The sequence below is a fragment of the Papaver somniferum genome, chromosome 7, assembly GCF_003573695.1.
Source record: "Papaver somniferum cultivar HN1 chromosome 7, ASM357369v1, whole genome shotgun sequence".
NCBI lineage: Eukaryota > Viridiplantae > Streptophyta > Magnoliopsida > Ranunculales > Papaveraceae > Papaver > Papaver somniferum.
The window spans coordinates 8,676,300-8,702,110 of NC_039364.1; the positions used below are offsets into that span (position 1 = coordinate 8,676,300).

At 36.4% G+C, this 25,811-nt stretch overlaps 3 protein-coding genes, 1 long non-coding RNA gene and 1 other non-coding gene across 8 annotated transcripts; 2 read left to right on the top strand and 3 right to left on the bottom strand.

Annotated features, from left to right (window-relative positions):
- Positions 1-217: 217 nt before the first annotated feature.
- Positions 218-4,440, bottom strand: LOC113292667. Of its 2 annotated transcripts, XR_003331816.1 has the most exons (7): positions 3,744-4,440; positions 3,519-3,641; positions 3,142-3,440; positions 2,601-2,687; positions 1,887-2,025; positions 1,502-1,728; positions 218-455 (listed from the first exon to the last, which is right to left on the bottom strand). It is a non-coding gene; the product is annotated as an uncharacterized LOC113292667 (long non-coding RNA). The 2 variants fall into 2 exon arrangements; XR_003331817.1 differs by lacking the exon at positions 218-455 and having other exon boundaries at positions 1,383-1,728.
- A 1,039-nt stretch (positions 4,441-5,479) lies between these two features.
- On the bottom strand, positions 5,480-8,041 carry LOC113295212 (F-box protein At5g39450-like). Of its 2 annotated transcripts, XM_026543557.1 has the most exons (2): positions 7,958-8,041; positions 5,480-7,652 (listed from the first exon to the last, which is right to left on the bottom strand). In XM_026543557.1, exon 2 carries the CDS (start codon positions 7,450-7,452, stop codon positions 5,836-5,838), a length of 1,617 nt encoding a protein of 538 aa, XP_026399342.1. In that variant the 5' UTR covers positions 7,453-7,652; positions 7,958-8,041; the 3' UTR covers positions 5,480-5,835. The 2 variants fall into 2 exon arrangements, with proteins under 2 accessions (XP_026399342.1, XP_026399341.1); XM_026543556.1 differs by having other exon boundaries at positions 5,480-8,037.
- Positions 8,042-9,916: 1,875 nt separating this feature from the next.
- On the top strand, positions 9,917-12,907 carry LOC113295213 (phospholipase D alpha 4-like). 2 transcript variants are annotated; one of them, XM_026543559.1, is made up of 4 exons: positions 9,917-10,179; positions 10,286-10,852; positions 10,928-12,155; positions 12,237-12,907. In XM_026543559.1, the coding sequence occupies exons 1-4, from the start codon at positions 10,084-10,086 to the stop codon at positions 12,668-12,670; spliced, it is 2,325 nt and encodes a 774-aa protein (XP_026399344.1). In that variant the 5' UTR covers positions 9,917-10,083; the 3' UTR covers positions 12,671-12,907. The 2 variants fall into 2 exon arrangements, with proteins under 2 accessions (XP_026399344.1, XP_026399343.1); XM_026543558.1 differs by having other exon boundaries at positions 10,928-12,907.
- A 48-nt stretch (positions 12,908-12,955) lies between these two features.
- On the bottom strand, positions 12,956-15,067 carry LOC113295214 (thioredoxin-like 2, chloroplastic). Its single transcript, XM_026543561.1, has 4 exons — positions 14,697-15,067; positions 14,061-14,243; positions 13,607-13,771; positions 12,956-13,334 (listed from the first exon to the last, which is right to left on the bottom strand). Exons 1-4 carry the CDS (start codon positions 14,898-14,900, stop codon positions 13,191-13,193), a joined length of 696 nt encoding a protein of 231 aa, XP_026399346.1. The 5' UTR covers positions 14,901-15,067; the 3' UTR covers positions 12,956-13,190.
- Positions 15,068-16,873: 1,806 nt separating this feature from the next.
- On the top strand, positions 16,874-16,945 carry TRNAK-UUU. The gene has a single exon. It is a non-coding gene; the product is annotated as a tRNA-Lys (tRNA).
- The last annotated feature ends 8,866 nt before the right edge of the window (positions 16,946-25,811 follow it).

Here is a 25,811-nt window from a genome sequence, read left to right on the forward strand (position 1 = left end):
CCAACTGCTCCTTTCTAGGGACGGTTTTTTGAGAAGTGGCCGTCCCTAGAACCCTTTTTTTTTTTTTGTAGTGATAGTAGTTCAGGGTATACCACATTTAGGGTCATTTCTTGGATTTTGTTTCTTGTCTTCAGCAACCTCATTATTCGGGCTGTTGTGTATCTAAAGATGGCAATGGTTGGAAACCATTATCCTACAACTGATATACTTAACTGACTGTCCCTGTCACTTGTTTATAGTCATAGGGTAAGACAATTGTATACATATTTCTTTACGTATGTATCGACCGGGATATCAGACCCAGACGGGACTAAGAACATGGTGGTTGATCTGTTAACTGCGAAGCTAGGGGGTCAGTTGTCAGTTGTTTCTTTGTATTAAACACATTCAACGTTGGAATCCCATCCCTTAATTCATGATATGAATGCCGCCTGAGCTCTGGCTTGGCCTTGATCCTGAAGAAAAATTGAACTAAAATGTAAGTCCATGATACAACAAAAACACTTTAAAAGCCGGAGGCACTGCTGGGGTTATTAATTTAAGTTACTGATGAATTTAGTGGGCGAGAGACAGTCCTGTCTGTAAAGAAACAATTTCATGAATTTAATTAAGGAATTATATCTCAACTAATTTAAATGACCCATGAAACTATGAAAAATAAGAATTGTATTAATCATCACAGGAAAAAATGAAAAGAACCTTGAAAATCAAAAAGCACTTCAGATGAAAAATAAGGTTGAAGGTGAGTCACAAAATTAGGCAGGATAGAACATAACATGGCAGCAAAAAATCAACTACGTGCCAAATTAAGAGATATATTGTATAACTAACTTGAATTGATAGAATTGAGTGTAGCGTAATCGATACATTGTAAGACTTTAAAATTAACTTTTATTTTCACATTCAGATAATCCAATTATATATTTAACTAGATACGTAACATAGCCTTCTAGAAATAGATCTAGAGAAGAAAGACGACATTTTCTAGCTTTGCTTGTTTGGACTTTGGTTCTTTTCCGTATTTTGTAAACTCAAGAACAAAAAGAGGTAAAAGATCAGTTTTTCTTGGATATTTCAAACTGCATATCTGTGTTAGCATCGTCTTTTCTCAATCTAAAATAACTACTTATATGATGTGCAAGCTGTCTGTCTGTCACCTATTATGTTTTTATTGAAATGATAAAGTATTTCTCATGTCACCGAGAAAAGGCTCCCCTCGATTAACCTATGAAAATATTTGAAAGAAACAAAGTGTTTGGTTCACCTGTCGTAGGACTTCTGTCTCCTACTGTGAGAAGTTCCAACATTACATTTACATCTCTCCCACGTTGTTCTCAATTCAGATTCAGGAGAAATATCAACTTTAAGTTTTTAGCTGAGAATAAAAGCAAATTATATTCGATAAAAACCCTAATTTTCTTTAAAAGAAAAAAATCCTTGGCTATATAGTATCATCGTATCAATAAGTTTTTCGATAGAAATAAACTTCCTGAATACTCACCACAGCAGAAAAAATTTCCTAGGCTCGGATCTCTCTAATCCCCATAGAGTAAGGCTACATAGATTTCTTCCAATGGTATGAGAAACAAATGGATTCCATCTCCCCTGTTATCGTCTGAAAATGCATTGAATGAATGAGGCGTTTATAGCATTCATCACCACAACAATGAAACGACATACGTGCATATCAAGGAGGCGTTGTGCTTCACTTCATCCGTAGATTTATTCCTGTAAAAATAGCATAGTTCTTACGGTATCAATGTACTATCACTGGTCTTTGATATAAACATTCGAAGGTGAATGTATCTAAGTCATCCTTTGTTTTCTTCTCTGATTAGATCAAAGACTCAAACCCATCATTAGTATACCGAGATAGTAACAATCACCTGAATTGGAGCAAGCGCATTGCAAAATCAGTTTTATGCGCCTGGAGTCATTTATGGAGGTGAACTCTCGGACTTTTCCTTATTTTGACACATTCACATGCCCCCTCAGGTTACTCATCCTTGATCCAATTTAGCTACTCTGTTACATTCAGATACCAACAAAATCAAAACCAAATAAATCAAAGTTCATAAGTTTCGAAAAAATCATACCCAAAAAGAGAATCCAAGTCAAGAAATTATTATTTGTACAACTTAATTCGAACCATCACTATTTCATCAAAACTCAAGTAAGTCACGACACCCAGCAAAAAAAAATCCACCCATCCTAATCAATTCAATCCATTTGACTTGATACTTCAAAGCTAGACAACATAAAAGGGAATAATGATCTCCCGATTGATTCCTTGCAATTGTAAATTTCAATATTAGAATAGGAAAGAGCGAACTTGATTTGGTGTACTAAATTCAGAAGTTTTTAATTACAATGAACATCACCATTTCATAAACACACACAACACCAAACAAACAAAACACGATCATTCTAATTTATTCAATCAACTTAGAATTCAAAGCAAAACCACATAAAAGGGTGAATAACCATCTCCTTATTCATGGGGTTCGATTGAATCGATCCCTCAATTCTTTTGAGTTTTTTTGTTTGCGAAGACTTGAAAAGAAATCAAAGGAATGAGATTATACTTTTATTATTCTTACCAGGAAGCTGCACCGACTAGGAGAATATAGAAGGATGCATCTTCCTTTTGGTTTCCTTACTGTAAGATCGTATTTGGGTTTGGAACACTGAAAAGTCAAAACCATCGTCGAGAATAAGAGAAACGGCATGCAATAATAAATTAAATTTCATTAAGGTAGAGTTAATGAGATTGTGTCTTAGGGGATAACCACAGCCATCGATTTAGAATAAACATATTATGCAAAATAACTTAGTTTTTTTTTCTTATAATATTAACAATCAATCGTTAGGACAACAATTTAATTGATCAGTAAAGAGTATTGGCTAGCTGATTGATGCAGGGACATTATTATGTCCCATAGACTCATGTTCTGCTAACCGACTCTGGAAGGAGGTGCTGATACGGGAGTAACAACAGGAGTCTACCACTCTACCAAACAACAAAGGTATTTGAGTTAGAAAGTGTGCAACTTGCTGAGTGCCTCGACCTTAGACGTCAAGAGTATATATAAAAACAGTTGAGCACAAATGTACAAAAATGGCAGGGGGAGAAAAACATACACAGTGTTAATGTATGATAGGTGCTGCTGGTTGGGAGGGTGAAAACACTAAATGGGGCATTGGTGGTGGTGCTTGAATGCATGCTGGCGACGTCAGTGACAGTGGTGAATTTTGTATCATAAACATTGGTGGAGGCACTGGTAAATTTTGTATCGGCAATACAAAGGTTCGTGATGAGTTCTAGGAAAGTTTGAAGAGGTATTGAATTTTTTACTGGTGGCAACGTCATTGGAGGCAGTTGTGTGTGTTGAAATTTTCACTGGAAACATAGGTGGAAGCTCCAGACGTCATTGAAGATGCTGAAATTTGTATCGTCAACATTAGTGGAAGATCTGAATTTATATTAAAAACATTGATGGAGGCACACAATTTTCTACCAGGTAGTGGAGGTGCTGAATTTTGTATTGGCTACATTTGTGAAGGATTCAACGGAATTCATACAACTGGCCATTCATCGTTCTGTAGGATAGGAGGGGTTCTCATTATAGAATCTTGCGAACCTGGAACATTAAGCCAACTTTAATATACCTACCATTTTCCAAATTAAATCAAAAAACACTATGCCAGCATTTAAATTCTATCAGCAATGTATTAACAATTACCTTTAAAGGGTTGTTGTTGGACTTTGTGCATTGGTTGGTGGAGAGTTTTCATGAAAATCAGAAGTAGTTGCTCTTATATCATGAAGAATTACAGAATAAGTTTCTTAACAGAGATAACTTGAAACCTGCTAAAGATATTGAAAAGAATGGTCATTTAACAAAACTTGTGGAGTCTTAAACAGTAGTAGTGTTAATTACCGAGTATCAAGTATAAATAAAAATACAATGACAACGGTGTTATATGGAAGATAGTGGGATAAGTACTTGAGAGTATTGTATATTAATACCTAGAATACAGCACAATGTTTTTGTGAGGAATTAAATTTACAGTTCTTATAATGGTTTCATCCTTTATATTTTAAGATAATGGAGGCTTGCTTTGACTTCAATTTTCTAAGCTTAAACACTACTGAATTTGTCGTGGCACCACGATCTCCCCTATCTGTATGAAGAAAATAGGTATAATATGGACAGATGTTGCCTTTAAGCAAAAATAAATAAATAAACGCATTGCAGTGACAATGCTGAAACTGAGGTTAGAGACTTGTAGATCCACTTTCGCAAACACAGCTTTGATAATTTTGGTAGCTAGGCCAATCGGTTCACCTGCAATGAGAATGAACATACTTCAAATTACTATAACGTTAAATTTGTGATAATAAATCTGTTATTAATATGCACAACAGAATAAATTATATCAAAACCCCACTCAAAGTCGAGTAATACTGCTGAAGAATTAAAGATAACTGATAAAACCCAATTAATCAGTACTTAATTTTGATGGCAGCAATAATAGGTAAATTGTAACAAAATAGACCAACCAAAAAATACATCAAACCCCCCCAATAACTCAAATGAACCTGCAGTTAACTTAAGAGAGCAGTTACTGTAGGCATCATCGAATTAAAAGTTTAATCCCTTATTGTAAACATCACAAAAGAAGACGAAGACGAACTACAGAAGGCTAAATATAAATAGTGTGATTGACTGCTCCAGATATTTCCTACTTAATATCTCACGCATCTCATAAGTATCTCTTGTGAATTTTTGAGAGACTTCTTCTGATTTCTGATGACGAACCTTGAATGTGTGTCAGCATCAAAAGAAACATGGTATCTCACAAACATTTGAGTATCATGGAAATGACAACCTTCATTAACTCAATACTTTGGTCCTTATTGTTAATCTTAAAGATGATTACATAGGCAAAGTTATCCAAACTGTGCCATGTATTTTTGATAGATGAACTATATCATTAAAATATGAGATATTTTTAAAATTATCTTTTTAATTGATTTGTTCATATAAGAAACATGCATAATTTGATAGGCATGTTTATACTCGTTAAGTAACTGTTTTAAAATGCTTTTCAATGATATGAAGTTTACGAACATCCGTGGCGTAATTTGAGAGATAAATCATTTCAAAATTTCACTAATTATTATCCATAATTGTATAATTATAAAAATACTAAAAAAATACTCTTTTCCCTTCCTTACTTTGTGCAAACTTAAACCAGCTCATCTAATAGCGGGACGGAGGGAGTACTTAGTATGCCCAAAAGGGATTATGATGATGTACTGCAAAACCAAATAAAAACAAGCTTAGCAAAATAAAGGAACTGCTGAAATTTCAGCATTCAATGAGACCAAAAATTTCAGCAGGCACCTTGATCTTGCTCCCCTGTTGGTCTTAAACTAGTTTCAACTGAAAATATAATTTGATGGGAAAGAGCATTACAAAGCACAATAAATTAAACAATTAGAAGGAACATAATATTCAACTGAATACTTTGGATTACAATGCTGAGCTAAAAATTACTAAAGCCAACAAAGCGAGATAAGTTTTCTCCCTTTTCCTGCTGTGTAGGTGGTTTATACACAGTAATCATGATATGACATCTATTTTCCTAGTATATACTCGGGTTCTCTGGCCCGTGAGAAAACAACAGCAGCTCTCAATATTCATATTGTAATACTAGGCATTTTGGTGCTAGAATGATCGTAGCATAACAAACTCATCGTCAGAAGGCGAATGAAGCTGAATAGATTGGAAACCGTCAAAAGCTTGAATACCATATGAAAGAACTGTGTTACCTTGACGAGCTTAAGCAATTTGTGGGGTTGGAGAAGCTTGTGAATACATTCGAGTATGATTTCGTCAGATATGTGAAGTTCACTATAGGAGGTAAAGCAGGAACCCTTTCGCCTTTCCTCAAGAGCTCTTGCAGGTTGATCCGCTGCAGGGTTAAGACAGCTCTAGATTCCTTCCAAACAAATGCAAGGAGACCATCTTGGATTACAAATAAAGAACCAGGCTTAGATCCGGGATACCGAAAACCATAGCCATTTGCAATACCTTCCCCTGTATAAGCATGTTTGATGTCCAAAGTAGAGGAATTCCCATCCGTGTCTAACGGGAATGGATCTGTTGATGGATCGTCGACCTTCACAACAAACATTGCCGAACCATTTGGATGAAGAACATAATGGGTACCTTCTAATATTTTGGTTGCAATCAGAAGCTGCTGCCCCTCAGATTCTTCATAAGAAAGCAAAAGAAAGAACAAGGCTTTTCCAGGCTTATCTTCACTAGGTCTCCCAGGTGGCCATCCAAAAGTTCCACCCCATAAGCCAGCATACTCTTGACCAGACGTCGGGGTCCTCGTTGGCAACTTGTAGAGGGCATATTTGTTATCGTGCATGTTTGGCCATGCTCTGTAAGTAGATAGCTTTGTACTTGAAGCATGTAGACTAAGCCCTATCATGTCACCCGACCTAAGAAAATCGTGAAGCTGTGCGTGTTTACTTTCTGAGCTCGAAGAACCGTTTTTCGAAATTACACCCCCGCCAGTCGAATTAGATCTGCCAAGTATCTGCTTTAGGCTGTCCTTAAAGTAACCAGCAACACTTCTCCTCTTTGAATTGTGCAAATGAATTTCATCCCCATTAAGCAGTGCACCGGTACTACTTGGGCGTTCAAGACTCTTCTTTAGCTTGCTTGTAACCACCCTAGTATCTGAAGGCATCCCAGACATTGTTTGCCAATCTGCGTAACCTCCACCATGCCGATACATTTGCATGAGTAGTAACCTTCTTTCTGACAGAAGCAATAATTCTTTCTTTAAGCCATCACGGTCGCTTAGTTGAGGAAACAATGGACCAGAAGCTAAATCAGGAACCTTCACACCTACTTGACCAGTTACAAGTTCAAGCAATTTCCGTCTGTCCACAAATGACAACCGGTTAAATGCAACTACAGAACTGTTCGGTCCAGACACCCTTTGTGACCTGCTGAACCCACCACCATCTGACCTACGAATCTGTCTCACAGACTCCCAATCCAAATGAGGATGCACAAGGCTCTTGCTATGCAAAAACTTACACCCATTACTTTGCATTCTCGGCTCAACCTCAAGTAACAAAACATTACAACTCCTATCAACAGGTTTAAGTGAACCCGGATAGAAGTACTCACCATCGCGCTCTTGCCCATGAAGGAAAAATGCCAACCCCCCATCCTCATCGCTGATGATCTCAAAAACCGGTGCCCACAAAAGAGGACCATCTTCAATCCCTAAAGGACCAAGCTCTTGTGGCAAAATTCGGCAACCAACAACAGATAAAAAACCCGGCATGACATACACTACATTGCCAAGCTCAGGGTTTTGATGAACCCATATTCCAAGTAAAGGTTGTACACTGAACATAAACTTACATAGACATTTATAAGATGAAACACCATTTCTCCATTCAACAAGATCTTGGGACTTAACAATTTTAAAGCTTTCACACTGTGAAAACCATACTTTCTCTGAAGATACAAGGGTTTTCAGATTCTTACAACATAAACTGATTGAACATAAATCTCTTGGAGATAATGAATCAGACACAACATTGAATACATCATCTGGTAATGATAGAAACAAACTTGAGCCACAGATATCAGACAACATCATCAGGAAAAAAAAAATCACAAAAATTTCAGAAAAATAAATAAATTAAGATTCTTAGAATTCTCAAAGAAAAATCAGACCTTTTTAGGTAGAAAATGAATTAAATGAATCAGAGAAAAGAACCCATCTTTCAATTAAGCTAATTCATGAATTACTCAATGAAAAAAAAATTCAAAAAAAATTCTCCAAAAATTGGCATGCATTTCATCAATTGAACTAGAGAAACAACAAATTGCAGAAATGGGTTTGTTTGAATTACCAAAATGAGATGAGATTGAGTGAGATATTGAGACCTGGGGAGCATAATTGAGCAGTTACACTTCTCCTTTGTTTGTTTAAAGTGATGAAAGAAAGAAAAAAAGTTGGCTCATGAAAGTCTAGGTGAATAAGGGAGTCAATGAGTCAAATCAGGAGAGACTTTTCTTTAATCAGTGTCATTATTTTGTCCTGGTGAGAAACGTTACACTCATTTGTAACATGGGTAGACAAAACACGAGGTTTCTATTGGTTGTGAACTGAAACTGAAGATTGACTGTTATTGACTTCTGTTGACTGTTATTGGCTTTGTTGAAAAACCAAATAATTATGTTTCTTAATAGTTATTCATCCATGAGCATTTTATTTTGGAGAAAGAATTTAGTCAAAAATGGTGAATTCCTTATTTGGCAACAAGGGGAAGGCACAAGGTAGGACGGCTAATTCTAAATATATGATTGGCCGTCTTTATGGAAGAATTTTTTTCATTTGATTTTGTCAATATTTTCGTAATCGTAATTTTGTTACATTTTCAATTCTATTTTTCATCAGACAAGTTCATCTCATTTTGGTATAAAAAATTTTTATCAGATAAAAGAGAAAAGAAAAAAAAGACAGAGCTCTTTGATAGTAAACATAGTGATAAAAATGAAAGTATCAAATTAGTGTTCCATGGAGTGTGTAAGAAATCAGAATCAATTTTTTTCAACACAACGACAGTAGTAGAGGAGCTCTGATGTGAAAGAAATTATGGGAATAAATTTTCCATTACCATGAATATGACATTGTGATGTAATAAACCTAGAAAAAAGAAGAAGAATCAAAACATGAAGAACAACAAAAGAAAAAGAAGAGAATGAGAGAATTTATGAAGTCAAAGATTTTCTTGTTTTTACTTTTCTTTTTTTCTCTTCTTTCAAGTAATTATTTTATTTGTGTATTTTGTTGACTTAATTTTATGATTCAAAAAAAAAAAAAAAATCCACCACTCAGAAAAATCAGAAAAATCAACTAAGTGTTAGCGTAATAAACATGTAATGAAAATGACTTGAGTTGAGAGAAAGTGTGAAGCAATTTGCAAACTGAAAGGAAAATAATATCTTCACAATCTTTCCATGATGCCCAAGAATTAACAGGAGAGTTAGCACCAGTTGTCTTGTTGCGTGAATCACTGCATGAATCATCACCCTCCTCACAGGGACGTATCCTGCTCCTAATTCAATACATGACTATCATGTCGACCAGATATGATGTAACACACCTTGTTCGTTTGGATCTTGACACCACTCAGCTCGAATCAGATGTCAGATTGTTTGTTTTTCCATTTTTCTGGTGTCTGCTTATGAATCTGACTCGAGTGTATTTGAGTTTTGTATCTGATTCGTTAAGCACGTATTTAAACGGATTCAAGAGTTTTCGACGAAGCATTAGTAATTTTCAGCCGGGTGTAATGGTCAGAGGCACAGAAAAACTCTAATAAACCAACTTTTGAGTTAGATATAATGAGTCTGATTTTTAGATGAATCGGACTTAGACGAGTCAGCTGAGTTAGAAAAAAACATACTGTACATCTGATTTTGTGACCCTCCTTAGAATCAGATGGAGTCAGCTCCAAACAGAAATGGCCAAAAAGTAGACATTTTTCTGACATCTCATTCATCCATGAGACAGGTTGTATGAAATTTATGTAGTCTAGTTTCAAGTGGTTCTGACCGAGCCTGAGTTCTTGTAAATATTTGAGCTGAAATAGAAAGCAAGAAAAAAAAAGTCTCTTGTTTTTTCCTCACTTGCTACAGTAATGGAATACCGAATATGTGTTTATTTCTTATGGGAAATGAGAAGGGTTGATTTGAATCTAAGTTAAATGCAGAGATGATGCAATACATAAAGTAAGATATACTTGATGGTTGTGTCTAAGACATAACAAACTGAAACGTTCAACAATTTTTCTTCCCTCCAAACTGCCTACCTTTTTCCATTTTGCTGTCAGGTTTCTATAAAAACCAAATCAGTTCGGTCTCTAAGTTTCATCAAACTCAACATAAAACTTACCAGAACAAGGCGCAACCAGTTGAATTCGTTTCTTTTCTTCATTCAAAAACTAAAGATTGATTTGAAGGACTATTTATAATGTCAGTGGAGTCTAAGCAGAATAAGTTCTTCCATGGAACCCTTGAAGCTACCATCTTCCACGCAACTCCTTACGTACCAGTGTTTCCCTTCAATGTAAGTATATGTTTATCTGGACATGCAATTACAACGTTCAGATTTGTAAATCAACACATTCTTGTCATATTCAGATTTGTCATATTCTAACAAATTCTTATCCCAGTGTGCATGTTTAGGTGAGAAGGCTACCTATATAACAATCAAAATAAACGAGAAAAAAGTAGCAGAGACAAAACAAGTTAGCGACCGAACATGGAATCAGACCTTCCAAATACTGTGTGCTCATCCTGCAGATTCAACAATTACTATAACAATGAAGACCCAGTGCGGGTCAACTTTGGGAAAGATTCATATTTCTGCTCGTAAAATGATAGAAGATTCAACCTTATTTGAGGGTAACTTTTCTACCTTATCGGAGAAAGGAAAACCAAACCCTGAGCTAAGGGTTCAGTTCATGCTATGGTTTAAACATGCAAACCATGAACCAACTTGGGATAAAGTACTGAATCATGACAAGTTTGCAGGACTTAAAAATGCTAGTTTTCCTCAGAGATCTAACTGCAACGTCATACTGTATCAAGATGTTCACCATCACCCTACTTTCCAACCACCAGTAGATTTTCATGGAGAAGGCCCGAGAAAGTTGTGGGTGGATGTTTTTAAGGCCATTAATGGTGCTAAGCATTTGATTTATATAGCAGGATGGTCTTTCAATCCTAAAATGGTGCTGGTAAGTAGGATTTGAGTGCTGATTTATTCATACCTATCATTGACTGGTTTTGCTAATCCAATGTGTTCTTAATAGGTTCGAGACCATGAAGCTGATATCCCACAAGCAAGAGGAGTAAAGATCGGGGATCTGTTAAAACAAAAGGCAGAAGAAGGAGTTGCTGTGAGAATCATGCTTTGGAATGATGAAACATCGTTACCATTTATCAAGAACAAAGGAGTCATGGGAACCCATGATGAAGATGCTTTTGATTACTTCAAACAATCTAAGGTTATATGCAGATTGTGCCCTAGATTACACAATGATTTCCCTACATTCTTTGCTCACCATCAGAAGACCATAACCGTGGACACACAAGCAAATTTTCTATCAGCCAAATTTGGTAACAAGTACATTAATAGTAGTAGTAGAGAACTTACGAGTTTCATCGGTGGCGTGGATCTCTGTGATGGACGCTATGATACAGAAGATCATTCGTTGTTTCGAACACTTAACAATGAATCACATGTACTGGATTTCTACCAAACCAGCATAGCTGGTGCCTGCCTCCAAAAAGGCGGACCCAGAGAACCCTGGCATGATGCTCATGCTTGCCTCACTGGTGAAGCAGCTTGGGATGTGTTGAGCAATTTTGAGCAGCGCTGGACCAAACAATGCAATCCTTCTCTTCTTATTCAGACAAACGACATTCCAAATTTATTACATAATTCCCAACCTCAGCAAGTGGAAAATCAAGTAGCGAACTGGAAAGTTCAAGTCTTCAGGTCGATCGATAGGGTTTCAGTGTCTTTGCCAGACAACATTGCAGTAGAATGCAGCATCCATGAAGCATATGTAGAAGCAATCAGGCGTGCAGAGAGGTTTATTTACATCGAGAACCAGTATTTTATAGGAGGTTGCCACATGTGGGAGAAGGATAGGAATTGTGGCTGCAATAACTTGATCCCTGTAGAAATTGCTCTAAAGGTGGTAAAGAAGATTAAAGCAAAAGAAAGATTTGCTGTATATATAGTGATACCTATGCGGCCAGAAGGATTACCAAATAGCGAACCTGTTCAGGAGATGCTTTATTGGACAAGACAAACGATGAGCATGATGTATAAATTGATAGGAGAGGCAATCCAAGAGAGCGGTGAACTATTGCACCCAAAGGATTACCTGAATTTTTTCTGCCTTGCCAACAGAGAGAAGAAGGACGGAGAGGAGTTTGTACCTCCCCATTCTCCCCAACCAGATACACCATACTGGAGCGCCCAGATGCATAGGAGGTTCATGGTTTATGTTCATTCCAAGATTATGATTGGTAAGACTCATTTTGCATCATTTAGGTTGAGTTCTGATTTTTATTCAATCTCTGATTCTTTCTTGCTGCGCGTTTTTTCAGTTGACGACACGTATATCTTGATTGGGTCTGCAAACATCAACCAAAGATCAATGGATGGAAGACGAGACACAGAGATTGCAATAGGATGCTACCAACCAAAATATGTAGGAAACAAACAGTGTAATGGGGATGTTCATGCTTACCGGATGTCACTCTGGTACGAGCATACCAATCGTGTTGAGCACTGCTTCAATGAGCCCCACGGTTTGGACTGTGTGAGGACCATGCGAGCAATAGGAGACAAGATGTGGAGTGTTTACAGTGCAGAAGAGGTAGCAGACATGGAAGCTATTCATTTGGTGACTTACCCGATAAATGTATCGAAGGATGGTTCAATTGAAGATACTACTGAAGATGGAGGCAACTTCCCTGACACCACAACCCCCATCAAAGGGAAGAGATCAATGGTTCTACCAGCAGTTTGCACCACATAAAAAGTATTACAGTACCCATAGTAAGAAGATTTTACCAACATACATACCACGTAATTCAGCAACTCCTAGGTCAACATTCTTTTGAAGATTAAAACAAATAAGATGCTCATATAAGTATCTGCCAGGAGCTAGTTATTCTGCCATCTGTACATATTAAGCATTTGCAGGGAGCTAATTGTTCTGCCATTTGTACATTCTTAATTACCATGAGTAAGAGACAATAAAGACTAATAGCAATTCATGAAAATTATCCTGCAGTAGTAGTAGTGTCAACGGAAACAAGGATCACAAACAGGAAGGACATTTCCATTTCAATAAAACCAGTTTGAGATACAAAAAATTACAGATGGAAAAACAATGACAAGAATGTTGCAGAACAATTGATTCTGAATTCCTATCAACTTCTACTATAAATAAAACTAAAATATACATATTAGGTTTAGATAAGCTAACATGAAATGAATGAAGATCCACGCGTCTGGACAAGGGAAGATAAAATGGCAAGGGAAGGACAGGTGGGCTATCTTGAACTAGCTTCTGCTGCTTCATCCTTTGGAGCAGGGGGAGAAGATTCAGGAAAGGTAATTTCTCCAACACCTACAGGTGGACCAATACTACAACGAGCGGTGTTATGTTTTGCAATAGCATCCTTTAATTTCTGAAACTGCAAGTTGTGGAAAAACATAATATGAATTTAGGCAGTCATGAACGTAGGATTTATCTACGAAAACATGCCAAACATCTTGAAAGTCATTGAAGTCGCCATGTAGTGGTCTCCAAGGTTTCAAGTTTCATAAAAATCGACCTTGTATAGGAACCTAATTGATACAACCAACTAAAGATAGTATTTATACACCTATTGCAGCACTTATTTTAAGTAATAAAAGAAAGTAGCAAACATGAACTCATTGAAGGGCTGCATAAACTTTAACTTACCTTTGCAAGTGAACATGAAAAGGATTCCAGTAGTCCATCTGCACCACGATAGAAGTGGAAAAAGGGTAGAACCTTTACATTCAAACTTTTACACATTGGTTTGTTTTTATCAAAGTCCACTTTAAGGAATACAATGTCTTTATGTTCTTGAGCAATTCTACAAAACTGAAAGAGACAGAAAGTAAATGTGAGGACAGGTGATGACAAGACAATAAGTTCCTCGGACAATAAGTTACAGCCACAATGCTGAGACTATCAATTTCCTCCAAACAAACATTACGGGGTGAAGAACTTGAGCATAAGGATGACACATAAAACAAATTGTCAAATTTACTTAGGAAACCCATCAACGCAAGTAAATTTCATAGGTTCCCTAAGCATCATTTTTTGCTTATGATTTTGTGTTGAACCATTATGAATGTGAGAAAATGTTGTTCTATTCTATAAAAGTCACCTTGGGAAATAAAGCCCGGCAAGAACCACACCAAGTGCCATAAAATTCAGCAATAACTAGTTTTTCTCCGGCTTGACTTAATGCATTCAAAAACTCTTCTGTAGAATGAATGTCAATCATATTCGGACTCGTATTTCTTTCCCACCATTTTGGACCTTCAGCTTCCGCAATACCTGCATGTACCTAAAGCAACACATTGAACAACAAACATTCACTCCACAACTCCAAGCATGCATAAACAAACAATATAGACCCATTTCCATAACAAATCCAAGATAGAAGAACTTCAATTTACAACATTTGAAGACACCTTATCAACAACGCACATCAGAGAGCTAATTCAGATAATAAGTTCATAACCAAACAATTCAAATACCTAAGCAGTAAAATTTCTATTAACATCACTCAATGAACCACCAAATGGAAGAATTATCCTAGTCCAAACATAATTAACATAGTAAGTCCAGCAGAATCAAAGAGTACTACTTTTCAGCATAAAACACCCAATTTGAAGCTACACCATTGATTAAAAATACAAATTTTGTACTAGATAATGGTTAAAAACACAATTCCAAGTAAAGGGGCTTCAAAATTAAACTCAAATTATCGAACAAAAAAACCCAATTCTACAATTACCTTCCAAGAAACCAATTTCTGTTGTTGAAGTACAAGAGGAAAACCAGCTGAAGAACTTCCAATTGAAGAACAAACAATTTTATCAGAAACTCTCCTTAGAACAGGTTGTAGTGAAGTGGAAAATCTAACTAAGGAAGAAACAAAAGGAGATGATGAAGAAGAAGAATTTAGTGAGTGAAGAGATAAACTAAGAACATCAGCCATTGATGGAGCCGAAAAAAATCAAAACTTTATGGAAATTGTTAATATGTAGTGAAAATCTCCATCAACGGTCTCACTGAAACTCCATTAGAACCCTGATTTTTTTGCTAAACTGAATGGAAGTCTGATTCTATTTCTCATATTTCTTTGTGTGGACTGGGATATGTGTGGTGTGGTGGATCCTGTGAAGAAGATTCAAAAGGTCAGACAAAATTTCTAGGTGTGTGACCCGGATGAGACCGATACCTGAACCGGTTTCAGAGTTCTTATGGGTATCTTGAGGCACAACCCATGGATGAGGCCCAGGTTTAGAATTTTATGTCATATGTGACACTAGGAAACCGGAAAACAACTAGATCCCAAACTTCAATGGTAAAAATACGCAACAAAACAAAAATATATTAAAACATCGATACCAAATAGAAAATCCCATTTATATTAATTTATAGCTTATTGAATCGAAAACAAGCAATGAATATTCTCTTTTATGCGACCATCATGCAGATCATCAGCCCTAACTTTTGAGCAGCCAGAGCAGGAGTTTAAGCATTCTTACACTTCCTCTCCACCTGCAAGCACCAATTACACCAAAAGTTAATTGATATGATAAGAGCTAAGAGCAACTGCAGTGGTGCGAGTATAACCAAAGACCAAAGAGGAAAAAAAATACCAAATTTTGGGTTTAATCTGGTGTGTGACCCTACGATGGAAAAACTAAATTTGGTCAGACGGACATTATACCAACGCCTGGTGTGGGGCGTAGAATATACCAACGCCTGGTGTAGGGCGGGGAGTATACGTTCGCCCGGTGTAGAAAAAAAAAATAAAAAAGAGAAAAAGTGGGGCGGAGGTATTATGCCCGCCCCATGCATTTGAAGTTTGTAAAGAGTGGGGCGGAGGTATTAAGCCCGCCCCACACAAAAGATTAAAAAAAAAAAAAAAGACGGGCGTGCATTATACGTTCGCCTGGTGTGGGGCGTGGATTATACGTCCGCCTGGGGTGGGACGTGGACTATACGTCCGCCTGGTTATGGGGCGTGGACTATATAAACGCCCGACTATATTTGGGTTTGGTCTTGGTCGCAGACCAAATTTGGTCTGGATTTTAGTCTTTGATCAAATTTTGATCGATGGTCCGTCCCACTATGCCTATCAACTGGACACTATATTTGGGTTTAGTTGTCCATTGTGAACGCTCTAAGAAAAAGGTAAACGCAGGAAAGGAAAATAGCAGGAGTATATAAATATGTATATACAAACATACTAGGGTTTTGCGGAGTATTGATAATAGCAGTTGGTAGAAGCACAATCAATGTTTAGGGAATTCTTGGTTCTCACTCGGCGGAGACGGAGTGTGCAATCATCGGAACATTCAGAGTCACAATGGTTTAGACATCCATCACCCAGATCTAAACAACATTTATCAACACATTTTTGATAACATTCCGAGAAGGAATTTGCTGGAGGACTGCTATTCCCTGTGGAGGTTCCCATCAACAACAACATTATGACTATAAACTTGACACTTTTCATTTCCATCTTCGATCGTGAAAAGATTGTTTTTCCCTCCTCTCTCTAATAACTTTCTCCTACTTGGCTACTTTGATATTTTGGCTCTTATGGCTCTTTATAGGGGAATTTATAATAAACTCTAAAATGTGTTCACGCGACATTCCAAGAAAATTGATTAAATTTCGTGTTATGTTTACCTTGTTTTTGGACAATTCCCATTAAACTTTTTCTACCATAATTAAATTATCATTAATACTTTAATTGACTGGATTAATAATGAGATCTTTATCATCTAGGGTCTCTATTTTTGGCAATTCTCATTTAATGATTTTCAAGAGGGGGCCAAATTCAGATAACGTAGCCAGAAATGATTTATTTTACTGCTTTGGAAGTTTTCACCATGATCCTTGGACGAGCGAAATTCAGACAAAAGCAAATTCCAGAAATGAGGAAGCAAAACAGTGGCCGACTTAGCTCAGTGGTAGAGCGCGTGACTTTTAATCCCGTGGTCAAGGGTTCGATCCCCTTAGTCGGCGTTTTAATTTTTCTGTATGAAATATTCATGGTTCAAATCAACTAGTATTTTCATGTATTCAGAAAAAAGAGCTATGCCAGGACAAGATATTCTAACCTTGCGAGATATATTATAGAGTTCTTTCTCCGTGTAACAATTGCGAGATCAAACTCAAGTGGAGTTCATGAAAGTTCTTTGGAGTTCTGAACATTAAGAAGATTTCTCTTTTCACATTTAGGAATTAAAATCAGGAAAGGGAAACATTGAGATAATAAACCGAGTCATAATCCACTTCTGGATACACAAATTCAGGCCGGACAAAAGTGGATAGTTTGTTATCCAAAGACCACCCAAAATCTGTTTTTTATACGGGCAGGTCAGATAGGGCCGGACAGACCACTATTTTGAAATTTTTTTCTTTTTTTATTTTAAGTTTAAATTTTCAAATAAATGGTATTAAATTTATTTATTTCTAATACAATATCCTTTCCTTTATAACATTATATATCGTAAGTGATAGTATTATTTTATATTTAAATTACAATGACAAACTTTTAATTTTAATCTATAATAAATAATTAATAAGAGTACAATAAACTTTCTAATAAGAAAATACATTATCATTAATGTTTTGAAAAGGTTAATTATAAGTAAAAACAACTATACGATTTAGTTTTCTTGACACAAAATTGACAATTATAAAATGGTAACTTTTAAGTCTTTTTAAGAGGATATTAAATGATTAATGGTACATAAAAGGCTTTCAGGCCGGGCATCATAATTAATTACAAAGCCCGAGACCGCTCAATAAATTAGTCCAGGCCAGACCGGGTGGCCCATGACTGGCCATAACAGGCTTCGGGCTACTTCGGATACAGGCGGACTCGGACAGGTACAAACATACCGAGTATTTTCGGGTATTATTTACACCCTTAGATAACTATAAAATTATAGGGTCTTAGTAGGTTATATATATCCCAAAAGAATTGGTATAGGACAAGATTTGAGAACCTCAGTTTTTCAAGCCCCACAAAAGTTAGCTGCAAAGAAAGGGTGCAACATCTCTACCTTATGATGAGCCCACGAATCACGATTGCCATACAACGCAAATTACAGAACCTCAGTTTTCACGTCGTCCCATAAACTCGTCTCTTTTACCTGGATGAAGCTGGTACACTCTTGCTACTAGAGAGTTTTGTTGAACGAGCGGAACACATTATCTCACGCATTTCAAGCTCTTCACTATGTGCACTGCATAATTCCTTTTCAAAAACCTTGAAACTGTTAGCAGTATCCACAGGACAGTTGCAAATGGCTAGAAACAAGGACCAAAGCATATACGCCATTGCTCCTAGATGAGAGAATCTGACCCTCTTGCTCAAACCTCCCAAGTTTTCAATTTTTCATAAAAGAAAAAGAAACACAAATTTGGTTAAAAAGACCAAAATCAATAATTTTTGGATGAAAAGGACAGTTAGATTTTGATACTGGTTAAATGGACAACAATGTAAAAATAGTCAGGATGTAAACAGTTTCATCCTACCCATTTTCAAATATTTTTTCTTATTTTTAATTTACATCAGGATGCATTCAGTTTCATCCTTGCTATTTTTAAGTTTAAGTCAGGATGAATCCAGTTTCATCCTTGCTATTTTTTTTGTGTCCATTTCACCCAAACTATTTTTTACTCGTCCATTTGAACCGTGTTTTAAAAATATTTAGACAAATGACCCATTTTCCGAAAAAGAAAGCAACTAAGTGTCCATTTTCCGTGCAACATTTGCGACGTCAAATCAAACTCAACATATAGAGAAGATTTCAATACAGAGAAACATACAAGACCCGAGTTTAGAAATAATCCAGCGAGTCTTTCATCCGTAGGTTTTTACCCAAATGATGTAACAAGTTAACAGGATATACAATCAAAAAGTTAATGACAGAATGGAAACATTCTGTCATAGAGAACACTGCTTGTAGGTTTTATTGATGAATGAAAACAAACTCCGGTGTGATAGCGATTACAACACTAACATACAAGGATTTGTCACTGTAGTAAACATCACATTCACCCGTTCGAATAAGATCAAGTTAATAAGCTAAATGAACTAAGAATAAAGAAACTAATATATCTTAACCTAAAACAAGTAACACTCCATAAAGTTGCATCATATGATATAAAGACAGACAGACAACCAAGAAATTTAAAACATTTAAAACTCACTGAGACAATGCTAATAGCTGTAAGTCCACAGAAAGGTCCCTTGTTCTTCAATTTCAAGACACAACCAGTTCAGAGCTTTCTATCTCCTTCAATTGACTCCATTATCTTTATATCTTCTTCCCCTAATTCTTTCAAGGAAACTAAAGTGTTCTTGTGAGGATATACTCTATGAAATCGTTCCTTAAATTCCACAAGCGTTTTCGAGGTTGGAGCTTTTGTGTCAGAAAGGTTGAGATAGTTATTGTTGAGGATAATAGTCCCACACTGTTAATGTCCCCTTAATAACTTAAAATATAATATGAAAGGGCCTCTCCACTCATTGCCAATTGGTTTTGAGTTGGATGCCCACAGACTTTAATTTGGTATCAGAGCCAGGCCCGTGTGTGAGTAGGCCCAATGATCACCGCACAATGTAGGTCCACGTGTTAGGCCCAACGAGGCTACACGTGAGGGAGCGTGTTGAGGATAATAGTCCCACACTGTTAATGTCCCCTTAATAACTTAAAATATAATATGAAAGAGCCTCTCCACTCATTGCCAATTGGTTTTGAGTTGGATGCCCACAGACTTTAATTGTTATCAAAGTAACTTAAAACAACGCCGCTTTTCGTAACAGCTAATAAGTCTCCTTGTTGATCCTAAACTCTTTACTCCAAATCCACGACTGGTGTTCCTCTTCCTCTTTCATGTCAGGGTTGTCGTTCTTCTTTCTTAATAGCCATATCTCATGACTGTTTTTCCTTTTGGAAACTTGCAAAATAGCAAAATACAGAAACCCATCTAAAACCCCTATTTTATGATAAGTATACGAGTGACCGTATGGTGTCAAAGGAAGTGGTGGAAGATTTTCACAAAACTTTTCCTCGAACAAATCGAAAGATAAGATCGTTCCTAATTGACCACCCATAAAATAAAGAGCTCCATTGGCAAGGACGCCTTTTTCCGTATGATATAGACTTATTCCACAATTGAACTTTCCAAGGTTTCTCCAGCCATTTCCACTCCCTAAAGTATATATGTAAACTTCTACAAACTCGATGTAGAAGAAACATAACTTTGTACTCTTTGGTTGAAGAAACATAACCAAATGCCTCATCCAATTAACACACCGATCAGTATCACAACAATCTCTTTTAATTTTAGGAAGCAGAACATACTCTTTAGTGATGGGGTTACAGATACAAACAGGTCCACCATATCGAGCAAAACAGATTAAACCATTAAACGAACCAAGAAAACTAATACGCCCAAATGGAGTGGTTAGATTAATCCTTGTAATTCTCTGAATGGGTTCAGTTGACTCATTGTTCTCATTATACTCAAAATAATGAAATTTCGGAATACTGTTTCCATTAAGAGCAAGAAAACCCAACTTACCGGAATCAGAAGGATGATTAAGATGATGATGGAAGTGCATCTTGGAGAAGGAAGGATGATGAGAAATAAGATTTTTCCATGTTTTGCATACAAATTTGGATTCAATGACTGATTATGTGGATACTCTAATTAATATATCCAATGTTATTTCTGCTGGGAGAAACCTGAAATAATCCATTGAAATAAAGATATGCAGAAAATAAGTTTCAGAAATAGAGATTGGAAATTGGGGGATTTTTTGGTTTGGAGAAAGAGTAAAGCTGAAATGAAATGGCGACTGGCGAGATGATATTTTTTGCACTTAATAGGATTTTTAGCTTTCCCTCGGAGGCCCAAATCAACAATTAAGGTGCCTATATAGATTCTTTTGTTTAAGCATACATGCCTATATAGAAAATCATTTACAGCTTGTATGGTGCCAATCTAAACATGTCACCGGTGACCAGACCAGACCTCTATCTCCCATGTAAAAAAGAAAAAGAAAAAGAAAAAAAATATAGAAAAAGAAGAACAAAAAGAGCTAAGGAAATGAGCAAAATGCACATTTTCTTTGGGAGTGCGGGAACCAAATGCGTACCTACAAACCTTCTTTGGTGTACGTGGTTAACTTCAAGTCAGAGTTGAAGTTCCTGTGGTACGATACAAATTTTGAGTCATGATGTTATCATTGGTTCGTTCATGATCCATATAAGAGGTCATGAAATAAATTTTGAATCATAGGATAAACTAGTTTTAGATTTATACGGGAGATTTTGGTTCGAAATGAGAGAATTTAGGTCACTTTGTTGATTTTTGGTTACCTGCCGATATTTAGAGCCAAAATTTAGGTCAAAATAGTTGGGTCACTCAGGTAGATTTTGGGCTATGGAGCAAAATTTAGACCCCCGGGAAGATTTTCAACCTTGTGGTCACATGACATATTTTTATGTCACAGGGTTCTGTCTCATGATACTAGGAAACCAAAAGGCAACCAGAACTGAAGGTTAAATGGTAAAAAAAATAAATAAAACATACCACCAAATAGAAAAGTCCCATTTATATTAATTCATAGCTTATTAAACTGTAAACAAGTAATGAATCTTCTCTTTTATGCGATTATCATGCAGTCCTAACTTCTGATTACACGTAGCCAGGAATTTAAACATCCAGTTCAAAAATAAAGATATAAAAGAATATCTTATTATTTAGGTTACTCAATTAGTTACACAGCTGATGGTATATACAGAGTTCAATATGGGAAGACCTATAAACTAGGAAATAAATTAAATAAGGTGAGTATCTATCCTAAAAATAGAATGCAACACTCCCCTTCAAGTTGGTGCATAGATATCACACATGCCCAACTTTTTCAAAAAACTTAAGTACTTCTTACTCGATACTGAGTGAGTAAGGATGTCAACAAGCTAATCTTCTGAACGAATCGGCGGCAGCTCAATAATATTCTTCTCAAGCTTCTCTTTGATGAAAAATATATCAACCTCCACATGTTTAGTACGATCATGTTGTACAGGATTATGAGCTATATCACGCGCAACTTTATTATCAAAATACAAAAGAATTGGTTCCCAAATCTTTGAGAAGAAACTTTAACCACAAAGTTTCACAAATACCGTTCCCCATACCTCTAAATTCAGCCTCTGCACTTGAACGTGAAACAACATCATGTTTTTTGCTTCTCCATGTAACTAGGTTACCTCCCATAAAGGTAAAGTAGCCCGCAGTAGAACGTCTGCTATCTATTTCTCCTGCATAGTCTGAATCTGTATATGCCACAATTCTTCGACAATCTTCATTTTAGAGAATAAAATCCCTTTTCCGTGAGCAGACTTCAAATATCGCAAGATACGCATAAATGCATCCATGTGTTGCTCGCCTGGATTGTGCATAAATTGGCTAACAACACTAAGTGCATAAGCAAGATCTGGCCTCGTGTGAGATAGATACATCAATCTTCCCACAAGTCTTTGATATCTTCCTTTATCAATAGGTACTTGATCAGGCTCAATACATAGTTTCACCCTTCCTTCCATAGGTGTATGAACTGGTTGACATGCTGACATGCCAACTTCTTGTAATAAATCAAGGATATATTTTCTTTGTGACAAGAAAATTCCTTTACTAGATCGAGATACTTCAATCCCAAGAAAATTCCTTAGACAAGTAGTTATGTAGAGATCTTCTCTCTTCTGCATCATTTCCTGTCACCACCATATCATCCACATATATGATGACAGTTGTAATTTTATCTTTCCTTTTCTTTATGAAAAAATTATGATCAAAGTTACTATGATGATATCCAAAGTTCCTCATAGACTTGGTAAATCTTCCAAACCATGCTCTTGGAGATTGTTTCAGTCCATACTATGATTTGTTTAACTTACATACCTTTTTACCATGGGATGAAGAAATCGGAATACCTGGTGGAAGCTCCATGTATTTATCAGATAATTCACCATGCAAAAAGGCATTTTTTAATCGAACTGCTGTAAAGGCCAGTCCAATTTGCAGCGAGAGAAAACAAGACTCGCACTATGTTGATTTTAGCTACAGGAGCAAAAGTTTCAGTATAATCTATTTCATAAGTTTGGTTGTATCCCTTAACAACTAATCTTGCTTTATAGCGTTTAATCTCACCATTTTCCTTGTATTTAATGTTGAAGACCCAACGACATCCCATAATCTTTTTTCCTTCTGGACAATCAACATAATCCCAAGTACCATTTTCTCTTAAGGATTTCTCTTCTTTGTCCATCGCCGCCTTCCATTTTGGATGAGCTAATGCTTCCTGCACATTGTTATGAATAAAAACAGTAGATAGTTGATTCACTAATGCCTTATTTGTTTCAGGCAAACGGGGGGTAGAGACATGATGGCTCATAGGGTACTTGACCTTATTAGAGATTTCTGGTTCATATGTGGGTTTAGGAATACCTTTGTTATACGATTCAGAAGTTATTTTCTTGACAGTTCAAGAACATCCTCGGAAGATGATTGGTTAGGTGTTTCATCTTCTTGAAGTACTGTAGACTCTTGAATTTCTTTTCTTAGAACTTCTTTTGAATTTCAGTATTTTGATCATATACTGCATTTCCTGTTTTTGTTTCTTCTCTCGAAACTTATTCATCTCTTATAATTTCTTCATCAACAGATCGACTGATTATATCATCAGGGATAGTAATAACAAATTTATCAGTATTACATATATCGTCACCATAGTTAAGAGTATGAATTTCCTTGTGGTACTCCCTCTGAAGTTCAAACTCACATGAAAAATACATGAAATCTTCATGAAATACAACATCCAAAGTAACGAACATTCGTTTAGTTGGAGGATGATAAAAACGGTATCCCTTTTGTGTTGTTGCGTATCCTACAAATACACATTTCGAAGCTCGAGGAGCCAACTTATCACGCTGACTCTTGTATATATGTACAAAAGTTACACAACTAAACACCTGAGGTAGTAAATTTGGAACAGTAGGAGCGACAACTGCTTCAGTAAGATCTTGATATGGTGTCTGAAACACAATGGTATTAGAAGGTACTCTATTTATAAGATATGTTCAGAAGTAAGTGCCTCACCCCAGTATGACAATGGCATATGTGCTTCTATCAATGAAGCACGAACAACTTCCAATAGGTGACAATTTTTTTTCTCAGCTATTCCATTTTGCTGAGGTATATTAGAACATGTATTTTGATGAATTGTTGAAGGTCAGAATCCATATATTCACCACCATTATCACTACGCAGTACTTGAACTTTTTTGTTGTACTGAGTACTAATCATTTTATAAAACCGTTGAAATAACGAAGTAACTTCACTTTTAGTCTTCATTAGACACACCCATGTCATCCTGGTGCAATCATCAATAAACGTAACAAACCACTTTAAACCACCCAAAGTATTGACTTTAGATGGCCCCTAAACATCAGAATGTATAACCACAAAAGGAACTGGACTCTTATTGAAAGATAGTGGAAAAGAAGCTCGATGGCTTTTTGCAAGTTTACATACTTCACAATGAAAACTAGAGATATCAAGTTTTGCAAACAAACTAGGAAATAACTTTTTAAAGTATCCAAACGACGCATGTCCTAATCGTCGATGCCATAACAAGATTTGAGATTTATGTCTCTCCCCCTCGGAACCATCAACAAGTAGAGTTTGACGCAACTTATCAGAACTACTCGACACCAAATCCAAGTAATATAGCTTCCCACGCTTAACACCATAACCAATCGTTTTCCTCGTTTTGATGTCCTTAAATACACAAGAGTCAGGCCAAAAAGTTACCACACAATGTAAAGTATTATTTATATGGGAAACTGATAACATATTACAATCTAAGGTGGGAACTACCAAGACAGAATCTAAGTTCAAAGTTTCAGTGAGGGATACTGATCCTTCGCCATTAATTGGAGCTTGTGAGCCATTTGCAGTGGAAACTGTTTTTTGTATAAATGGTTTAATGGATGAAATTTGTCTATAATCAAATGTCATATGGTCTGTAGCACCAGAATCAACTATCCATGAATTATTCGAAACAAGTGAAGAAATATTTAAAACCTTACCATCATTACCTGCTCTTGCAACTAATGCAGATGTTACCATAAAATCCTTTTGTTTCTTTATTGAAGCCGGAACAACATTAAAATTCCTTTTTAACTCCTTCCTATCGAGACGTTGATTCCACCATTCCGGATATCCAACCAACTCAAAACAAATATTTTTTGTATTTTTAGTTTGATTACAATGGGTACACTTGAGTGTAAACTTGTCCACCTCCTTTGAATGTCCCTGAAAGGATCCCTTTTGATTGTACCAGTTCCGAGTTACCATAGCAGAGGTTCAATTGCTTCTGATTCTTTAACCATCGTTGTACGTCGAATAGATTCACGAGTAGAGCTGGAAAACGGGCGGGTCGGGACTTGCCCGTTGCGGGTTTCACGGGTTCGGGTTAATACGGGTTGAAACCCGCGGGTTGAAATTTTACACGGGTTATCATTTCTTCAACCCGTGCCCATAACGGGTTTAACTTGCGGGTTCACGGGTTAGCCCGCCCATTTGCCATCCAGTTTCATCCTAGCTGCCAGTTTCACCATTACTGCAACATCTCTATTCACTTTCTCATACTCCACCATCATTCATCACTGCTAGTCGAGTTCTCTTCTCTGATTTCTTGTTTCATTCGAACTCTCTCTATCATCATCTACCATCGCTTGATTCATAAAATCACCGAGAACATCAACTGCCATCAATCATCCGAGACTCAATAACACACTTCCAT

Excerpts from the sequence above, each read along its gene's own strand:
- LOC113295212 (XM_026543556.1), bottom strand. The coding sequence starts at position 7,701 with ATGATGTTGTCTGATATCTGTGGCTCAAGTTTGTTTCTATCATTACCA.
- LOC113295213 (XM_026543558.1), top strand. The coding sequence starts at position 10,084 with ATGTCAGTGGAGTCTAAGCAGAATAAGTTCTTCCATGGAACCCTTGAA. Across the intron at positions 10,180-10,285 it reads TACCAGTGTTTCCCTTCAAT|TGTGCATGTTTAGGTGAGAA; the intron begins GTAAGTATATGT and ends TTCTTATCCCAG. Across the intron at positions 10,853-10,927 it reads TCAATCCTAAAATGGTGCTG|GTTCGAGACCATGAAGCTGA; the intron begins GTAAGTAGGATT and ends TGTTCTTAATAG.
- LOC113295214 (XM_026543561.1), bottom strand. The coding sequence starts at position 14,900 with ATGGCTGATGTTCTTAGTTTATCTCTTCACTCACTAAATTCTTCTTCT. Across the intron at positions 14,244-14,696 it reads AGAAATTGGTTTCTTGGAAG|GTACATGCAGGTATTGCGGA; the intron begins GTAATTGTAGAA and ends GTGTTGCTTTAG. Across the intron at positions 13,335-13,606 it reads TTTCATGTTCACTTGCAAAG|TTTCAGAAATTAAAGGATGC; the intron begins GTAAGTTAAAGT and ends CACAACTTGCAG.